The following is a 9,741-nucleotide window of genomic DNA, read 5'->3' on the forward strand; positions in this document are numbered from 1 at the left end:
AACGAATTACTCGATACACAGCTTGGGTTTAGACCTCATTTCATTGCTGTTATTTAATGTTTTTATGGTAGAGTTGTAAATTATAGACCAATCAGAGTCATCAACAACATCCAAAATTTTAATAATGTGTAAAAACATATTTCTGAGTTTATAATTAGATAAAACAAATGGTTAAATCTGAAGGAATACGAACTCTCTTTCTAGTGCAGTTATTTTCACGCAAAATTATTGTTTTAAAGTTCCAAAGTTCAACACTAAACTAACAGGAATGTGTAGTAATATATTACAAAGTACAAATTAACACAATGAACTAAAAAAATCGTAATTGTTAAGTGAGAACATGTGTAAAAGTTAGTAGTTGAAATAACTATGTTATTTAGTAGAAAAATTGGGTGTTTTAGAAATAATTCTTTGCCATTCATACTTTTATGAAATTTCCAATGAAAAACAATTTTTTAAGAACACAAACCATTAAACAATTGTTTTGCTATTGTAGAACATGCTCTTACACTTGAGGTTTTGTGAATTAGTAATTTTTCATTACAACTTTACAAAAATATCTGTTCTGATAATGAAAATGTAATTTAATTAGATGAATAAAAAAATCTACTCACCAAATTTTGGCAAGAGAATGCACATGTAAAGCTATTTAAATCTGCAAGCTTCCAGAGCCACTGGATCCTCCTCCTCACAGTAGGATTGAAGGGGGAGGAAGAGGGGTCACTCCTCTTTCTTCCCCTTCAACCCTTCTCCCAGAAGGAGGAGCCGCTGGCTCCGAGAGCTTGCAAAGTTAAATACCTTTATGTGTGTGTTCTCCTGCTGCCATTTGGTGAGTAGATTTTTCATCTATCTGGTTACATTTATATTTTCAAAAATTGATTATTTTTGTCGATGCATTCTAATAATGAGATTGGCATAATGGATTGTTTCTATATAAGGGTGGTGCAAGACCAAATGTGGTGGTGTTTTGTGTGTGAATGTGTGTGGGGCAAGGCTGGGGCTTAGATATCTTTGTTTGATATTGAAATTATAATATCAAAGACTCAGTGTGAATTTATCAGCAAAATGGAATCAGTTATTGTCAAAAATTGTGAATTTTTCTGTTGCATCATGAAAGAATAAATGAGACAAATAAGTACAAATATTGTCAGCAACATGTAGTTATCATCCAAAGCCTTCCTCAGGAAAGAAAACATAGACACTTTGACAGGCAAGCACACCTCACCCACACTAGACCAGCACTACTGGTAGCTCTGATCATTCAGAGCTGCTGGTGGTGGCAGCCGAGAGTGCATGAGATGCGCTTGCCTGTGTAACGTGTCTATGTTTTCTTTGCTGAGGAAGGCTTTGGATGATAACTACATGTGTAACAGTCTTTTCACTGTGTCTGTCTTCAACTCAAGGTCATCTTTATGATAAATAGAAATCTATCCTATTCCTATTGTTGTTATTCCAATGTAGAGTCTCCATTGTACAAAGATTGTCAGATTGTTAATTATGGTCAAGAACTTCGGATATGTTTATTTTTTATGGAAGATATGTATTAATTGTACTTTTGTTCAAAAATATCCAATTAACAGACAGCATGTGGTCATATCTTGGGTTGTCGTACCAACAAAATCAGCTTCTAAATCATGACATGACCAATATTTTTGCAAATGTTGAATAATTGTTTGTTGAAATTATCAGTGATATTAGAATAGAAATATTACACAAATAATGGGCATACTGTAAATAAAACAAACATGTAGCTGCAAATCAGGTATAAATTGAAGGGTGTATAACATGAGATAAATGAAGTACATGTGTTACAAATGTCCAGTTAAGTTCTGCACCCTCCTGTACTAATCTTGCATATTAAGTCACTTTAGTTTGGTCACTTAAATTAACCCTAGGAACCGAATCTTTACACCTTCAAGAAAGCAGGTGTGTGTGGGCCTTTTTTGCCATCTTGCTTTAGACATTTTCACGTCATTTATCTCAACTTCCTTTCATTCAGGCATAGTTTCATCACCTTACCATCAGGCTTTGTGTGTCTGCTCCCTTCACTTCTGCATTCCCTCTATGCTCCGTATTGTAGTGCCCATTCACATATTCCTTAAAGCACGCATCAAAGCACATTCTAAAGAGAATGGGAAATGTCAGATGTAGTCAGATTTTCCACAAAGCCACACATTAGTACAGCTTGCACAGAGATCAAGCTGTCATGACGTTAAGTGCTAAAAACAAGTCAGCAATTCCTGCTTTCTCTGTGACCGCAGGATTATACACCTTGGCAGTGAACAACATGAATGATTGGAGCAGATGGGAAAGAAATTTCTTTGAAAATAACTTATTTTAGAGGACAAATACCCATTTCTAAATTAATTGAGTGAGTATAATTACTAATCATACTGACCTTGTCCAACACAAATTAATAAAGCTTGACATGTTATGAAAAAAAGTATTACTCTTTCTGATAGGTTATCAGCTACACTGAGATTCGATGCCCTGATATTCAAAGTCTTGCCAACACATCTTTTCTTCTTGGTCTCAGTAGCAAGTCTTTCTCAGCAGTATTTAGAATGTAGAGTTTTTACTAATCATACTGACCTTGTCCAACACAAATTAATAAAGCTTGACATGTTACGAAAAGAACTATTACTCTTTCTGATAGGTTATCAGCTACACTGAGATTCGATGCCCTGATATTCGAAGTCTTGCCAACACATCTTTTCTTCTTGGTCTCAGTAGCAAGTCTTTCTCAGCAGTATTGAGAATGTAGAGTTTTTAATTCCTGTTTTTTAATTTTCTCCACTATTTTATGTGATTTAGCCTCTTTTAATGTACAGCATATTTCATTTAATGCTGTATCACATTTGTTCGTGTTGTGATAGATAATCTTTATTCCAATGTCAGAAAAAGGCAGCCTTATGTCATTAGTTAAAACACTCATGTGTCTTGTATACCAAGTTGCCATATTATACCTCCTTTCTTAGAATCACTTTCTCAGTCTGCTGCAGCACACAGCTGGTTGAAGTGTGCAGCTGCAGGGCTTCTCACTGCTTGAAAGCACATGTCTCCATGAACTCTTCGGCTTCTGTTGACAGCATTAGCGTTAACATCGTATGTGCTGTCATGCACAGATACAAATTTGCCTCCAGTTTTGTGCAGCATGCATCAGCAGATTGGGAGAAGCCAGGTGGGCAGCCCGCACAACTCTGTCAATTCTTATTATGTGCTAAAAGGAATATGTAAATAAGCTCTTCTCCCCCAAATGCAGTTGATTCTGTCTCATTAGTTGATAAATAAGTTATCTTTTGTTTTACCGTATGACAAAAATAAAAATTGTGCAAAGCAATTTTGTCTGTTTACTTTGTTCTTTTATTTTTGTGTTTTATATGACACAATCACATGAGCATTGTACTGTGCAATAACTGTTTTTGACCACCCAGTGGCTGTCTTCATATAGTTGATAGGTAAAAAGAAGAGATGACGAATCATCATAGAATTTATAAAGTCTCCCACGTTTTATTTTTATAGTAGGTTCAAATATGGCTTGTTTAAAATCTACAGTCATGCTCCTCACCAAGGCCTTGAGAGCCCATGGGATGTCAACCAGCTGCTTCCTCAGCTGACTGCGATATAGAAGGGCATGCCACTCTTCCGGCCATTTTGCCAACTTTCCAGACCATGGGGCTACTACTTTTCATTTAAATAGGTGCTGAATTGCCATCACAAGGCTGAGTGCACCCCATACCAGCCCTCCCACCGAGGAAAAATCGTTGCAGTACTAGGAATTGAACCTGGGTTCTCCACGTGGCAGCTATCTATGCTGACCACTCAGCTACAGGGGTGGACAAACTCAATGAGCACCATCTTCAAATAAATATAAATAGTTCATCGCTTTTTCCTTGTATGTACTGCTATTTTGCTTTTACTGTTTTAATAATACTAGCTATATTTAATTTTTTTGGCATTAAATTATAAGCAAACAGCTGTGGTGTTCATTCATATACAAGCATGGTCCTGTGGCACAGAAAAAAAATATCCTTTCTTTCAAAGTTGCTCGCTGAAAAGGTGGAGAAGTAATCTACTGAGTAAGTGCTTTTGCCTATTACTTTTATGAATTTATGTAATTTGAAATATGACCTTCTCTCATATTTTAGGTGACTATAGTGTTTGGTGAACCTGCCTTCTTTTCATCTATTCTCCCATGGCACAATATCTACTTTTGGTACCTGAAAAATGAATTGAATCAACTTATAGCTGACACAGCTAATATCATTCCATGCCAGGCCAGTATATGGGGAATGGCAATAGAATTTGACCACCTGTGGAAAATAAGATCACCTCTTCATACGGTTGAAGGATTTTCAATGATTAAGTTTGATGAATTAATAGATGTAAGTGTTTCAACCCTGTTAAGTCAATATGTTAAACAGTAAACTAAACTGTAACACAGTAGCAGTTTTATTGTACAATTTTGTTTTGTTGCAGGCTTCCAGAAACATTAGTGACAGTCAGATCGAAGCTCATCCCCTGTGGGAGTATCCTGGACGCCCTATAACTTGTCCATTCCATGTAACAAAATTTGATTTTGGACAAAAATCATTCAGCGATAATATTGAAAAATCCGGACAAATAAACTGTGAATGGTTTGTAATTTATTTACTCAACATTTGCAATTTTTCATTGTTTCTCATGAGGTGTAAAACACGTGTAATGAATATAATTAGCCTCCCCATGGCGTAATCAAACCTTGATATATCAAAGCTCTAGGGAAGGCCAAATTCATCTGATATATAAAAAAGTTTTCAGTCCATGATTTATTTGTTACTGTACTGTGATTTCTTCACATTTGTGTGTGATATAGACCTTTCTTTAGTTTTGGTAATGTAAAATCAAGGTATATTGTGAACCATATTGTTGATTTTTTCTGAAATAACAATTTATAAGCTTAAAATAAAATACCTTTGTTGCAAAAAAATTAAACTCAGTAAAAGAGTATGTAGCATGTACATTTACAGAAAGCATTGTGTTTAAAAGTAATCTGTAATTTTGGCTTGCTTTAAAACTTTGGTCACCTGTGAGTCAATTTCATTGTCTGTAATTGTGATTCCTGAGAATGGATTATCCTCTACATCCTCACACTTCTCCATGTACACTCTGATTGTGCCAAGAACAGCTTTGGCCTGCCTGGACATCACTAGCAGTGCTTCTTTGACTTCCTCTTCGTCATTGTTGCCACCTTCTTTTTCGTTCGCTGTCTTTGTGGAGTCAACAGTCTTGACTTCTGTTAGTGATCCTGCTACTGCAACATCATTGTTCCCAGCCACGAAATCTTGAAAACGAATGTGAGCGGTGTTGAAGTCAGTCACCACTTTCATCCATTCGGACTGACAGGGGGTGTCTCTTGTATGTATTGCATAAAATAAAAACTTTAATCAAAATCCCCATAAATCAGTGGCAGAATCAAACTAAGATTGTACATGTTTAAGTATTAAACCCATCAGCTGCTCATTTTCAGCTGTCATAAAAATCCACATTTTCAGAAGCAATTGATCATCATTTGGTTCTTCACATTTCCACACATTTTCTCCAGTATCTCGTAGCATCTAAAATTGTGATAGTTGTAGTGTTGACATCGTCAATATTGCAGACTGTCATTCAGACCAACTTCATACCTGTAGTTTTCTTTGCCATTTGATTATTCCTTGTTCTACAGGTTGCAATTCTGACATAGTATTAGGTGGTAAAAACTGTACTGTCATGCATTTTAAAAAGAGGATAGCATTGTGCACACTGCAATTATGCACAAACAACACAACTTTCCGTTTTCCTATCAAAATCCTTTAACCAGTTTTGAAAACACTTCTGAAGTCATCCACACTTTCTTATTCACAGTGTACTCCACAGGGAATGACTTACACAAATAAAAAACCTCATGATTTTTTAGGTTTTCTGATTATAAGTGGCTTGAGTGTTCTGTACCTGTCATAGTAACACAATCTTTGCTTTGCTTGCCCCCGTGACATTTTCCTCCTCAGAGTGTCAAATTTTTGTCTGGAAGACATTTGTAAAAATGTCCAAGTTCATCTGCATTAAAAGCTTCATCCGGTTTGTAATCTTGAAGGATCCTTTGCAATTATAACTTCCATTTATCTCAAATTTTGTTGTTTATACTGGCACTTTCCCCATTCACTTTTCAGAAAACAATATGTCTCTTTTCCTGAAATTTTCTATCCACCCCTTACTCACATGAAACATATTGTGTGCCTTTTCTTTCAAAATAAGTCCACTGATGTTCACATTATTGTTCCTCTGTTGGCAGAACCACTACACTTAAAGCTGTTCTAAATGAGGGAAGTCAACCTTTCATTGTTGTTTCCGATCTGTCCCTTCATCTGTGGTAATCATGCGGTCTTCATTCTTGATTATTGTCGAGTGTCCTTGCCAGGATCCCAAAATCTGCAGCTTTGTCTTTATTTTTCTTCACTCCCACTTTCACTTCATCAGTTGACTTTTGCTTTTCAGTGATTGTCAGCCTTTTCTGCTTATAGTCCATGGTTGACACTTACAGCTCACACTTCCCTATTTGTGTGCACTTCAGTGTACAGAGGCACTATTTGAAAGACTTTGAAGTATAGAGGTGACTTCAGTATAAAGAGTTTTTGTCCATTGAACTTCATGTATATACGTAAAATCTGCCTTCCTGAGCTTTCCAAAAACTTTGATATAACAGCAGGTTTTCTTCGAAATATCAAGATTTTGGGCTTCCAAGGGAAGGGAAGTTTTTGACATTGAGGTTTGACTGTATAAGTTGCTAGTGCAGGTGATGTGAAAATACTTGAAATGGTGTTTGGAGGAATATGTGGGTAGAAATAAGCTTCAAAGACTTGAGCTGTTGATAATTGAGTAAAGTAAGTAGTGTCCGTGATCATTAGATTGTATATCGGAGTCATGCTTTAAACTGCACCATTATGTTAGGATAACAGCACCAGATACTGTTCATGATATGTGATCCTGTGAATGGCACTGTTAATCCAAAATCCCTTTTGCTACACAAACAAAATATCTCACTATGACCATCCACGTTAATTATTCACATTGGAAGCATTATCCATAGCCAGAGAAAGCAAGCAGAGCAACATCCACTGAGAGTTTGTCCAAGACTGTAGTGCTGGATTCCCATGCTATTCCAATGTTAATTGAAAATGAAACCTACATTCATTCAGGATTTATTAAAGGGACTGTTGATTTATAATCAGTCTTTTTAAAAAATATCTTAGTGATGATATTTTTACAGAAATAAGATTCATCAGTGGCACAGCCTGATTATAGTTTTGATGTGAAGCTGCTGCTTCTTTTTCTTTTTTAAAGCTGTATATATGTCTCCTAAAATGAATAAGAATTGAGCATGAGACCTCTGCACTCTGCATTCAGGGGGTTGTCACGGGTAAAGAGTAAACAGTGCATGCTGTGTTCATATCAGTTGAGCTTACAATTGAACTTATGTTGTTCTTTAATTGATCTCTTATTTTACTCCTGGCAGTCCTTGAATAATCTTCACAATATTTGAATTATGTATGTCTGGTATTGCTTACTGTTGAGCTCTGAACAGGGTGTCTTTAAATGTAAGTTAAATATTGTTGGAACAAAATGTGACATTTGTGCTTGCAATGTCACAGTAAGCAGCAGTAATGGCAACACAGTATGTTCTTTGCCAAATCTCTATTTCAGTGTTCAGATAGATCATATTTTCAGCTGATTTGGGTGACATGATATAATATGCTGCCTTCTAAAAAAGAGGCTCAACAAGATGTGAATGTCATTCTTTGACCTATGTGATCACTCGGCATAACACCAGTGAACCACATTTGGAATGCATTAGCCCAGGGACTGGAGTATCTACAAATATCTTCACTGAAAGAATAATGGAAGGTGTGTCAGGTATCACTTGGAACTTTGATGAGTGACTTGTTCCTTTACTGCCAGTGTTGTTGGGGACAAATTCCCATCCTGTCTTGATGTAGTGCCATGCATCCTATCACACATTTATGTGAGATTACTGATAAAAGAGTTCTCCTGAAAATCTTGGTCAGGACCAGGGGACTAATATTATTTATAGTTTAATTTTGAGACAATATGTCACACACCATTGTATGGAATCCATTATTGTGAATGTGGGCTTCATGCAGCATAGTCCTGTACTTGGTAAATTCGATCATGTCTTTCATCTCTAGTAACAATGTAGTTGATGCAGTGCCAGTACTTCATCTATTTTCTTACAATCTCAGCAATTTTCAATAGAAGAAAACAGCAGCAGAAGAACTGTAGGTGCACTTCATTGTTTTTGTTTTTGTTGTTGTTGTTTGTGTATGGGGGGTGGGGAGTTGGCATGTGCACACATGTTTGATGGGCAAACAACAATAGGTGTGTGTAACACTCAAGTCATCCTTTGTACAGTTTATAGTTGTATGAGTTTACAACATTTTTATCACCACCAACCAGGATATTATGTTGTTGTAGCAAAAACATATGCAGGGAATCTTTAATTTTTTATTTTATTTGGAAAGTTAAGCCACTGTTAGGGACATCTAGGATTACTGACTCCATTCCGTGCAACCCCCCCCCCCCCCAAAAAAAATCAATAACATTGTCAGCTGTGAGAGAAGTGTTCACTGCAGTATTCACTGATTTCTTTTTTTATCACACAGCACCAGTTTTCCACGTGTTTTGCAATTTTTTCACTGTTAGTGTATGCCATAACAGGGCCTGGTGTATGTATATTCAATTGTTATAGAAAAATGTGTTTCCAGTTTTTCCTTTTGCAGTACTTGATATGTCAATGTTCGTCTTTAATTCAAGCTACTATAAAACATATGAAACCAAACTATTTTCATTAATTAATTTTTGTAGGTCTGGAACTTGCCATGGTATAGCCCTTTGGGTTGACTGGCATTTGGATGCACAAGAAGAAAATGTTATTTCAACAGGACCAGTGTGTGTACCCAAACCTGGAGAACAAGTGTCGTGGGATATTCATACAAGACAAGGCATTTATTTTATGCCAGTCCACAGAACAGTGAAAAAAACTGATGTTCTCTTCTATAAGCTTAATTTTTATTCAAAATATGGAGAAATGATATTCGATTTTCAGATAATGAGTGAGAAGTGAACTAAAGACTATTATATTCAGCACACATTCTTGAGCGAAGTTCCTGTATTGCAGCTCTTGTACGATGTTACTTGTTCTTAGTATATACAAACAAAAGCTGTTTCACAGCAAGCATGTGGACACATGCAAATACATACTCAGTTTAACACAGAAATTAAGAGCAAACTGATCTGCATATGTTACACATGTCATCATTGTTAATAGTTTATATAATTAAATGTGAACTGAAATGTAATTACACTATCTGTTTTATATGTACATTACACATGTAGTATAAATCAGTGATATATTAATTAAAAAACTGTACCACCCACCTTTTTATACATGCTGATATTTAGTTATTGATATTTATGACTGTAAATTAAAGTTATTTAATGACATTTGCCCTGTTTCATCATTGATGACATTATGTCTGTTTACTGCCTATTTCTTTTGGGTTCACGTGTCTACAACTGACAACATATCTGCAGTATGCAACACAATACATCCCTCATATATGACAATGAACAGCTTATTTCCCACAGCATATATGATGCTTCCTTAGAGACTATAAGGGTCACTTCTGCTGGTAAGTACGATAA

The 9,741-nt window shown here is 35.9% G+C and overlaps 1 protein-coding gene across 1 annotated transcript in view; it reads left to right on the plus strand.

Annotated features, from left to right (window-relative positions):
- The window catches only part of LOC126175443 (protein arginine N-methyltransferase 7-like), a 108,346-nt gene extending 98,822 nt beyond the window's left edge, over positions 1-9,524 (plus strand). The window contains exons 7-9 of the mRNA XM_049922246.1: positions 4,149-4,385; positions 4,480-4,637; positions 8,902-9,524. Of these exons, the coding sequence (XP_049778203.1) occupies positions 4,149-4,385; positions 4,480-4,637; positions 8,902-9,160 (654 nt within the window). The 3' untranslated portion in view covers positions 9,161-9,524. The remainder of the gene's footprint in view (positions 1-4,148; positions 4,386-4,479; positions 4,638-8,901) is intronic.
- The last annotated feature ends 217 nt before the right edge of the window (positions 9,525-9,741 follow it).

This window comes from Schistocerca cancellata, chromosome 3 (genome assembly GCF_023864275.1).
Source record: "Schistocerca cancellata isolate TAMUIC-IGC-003103 chromosome 3, iqSchCanc2.1, whole genome shotgun sequence".
NCBI lineage: Eukaryota > Metazoa > Arthropoda > Insecta > Orthoptera > Acrididae > Schistocerca > Schistocerca cancellata.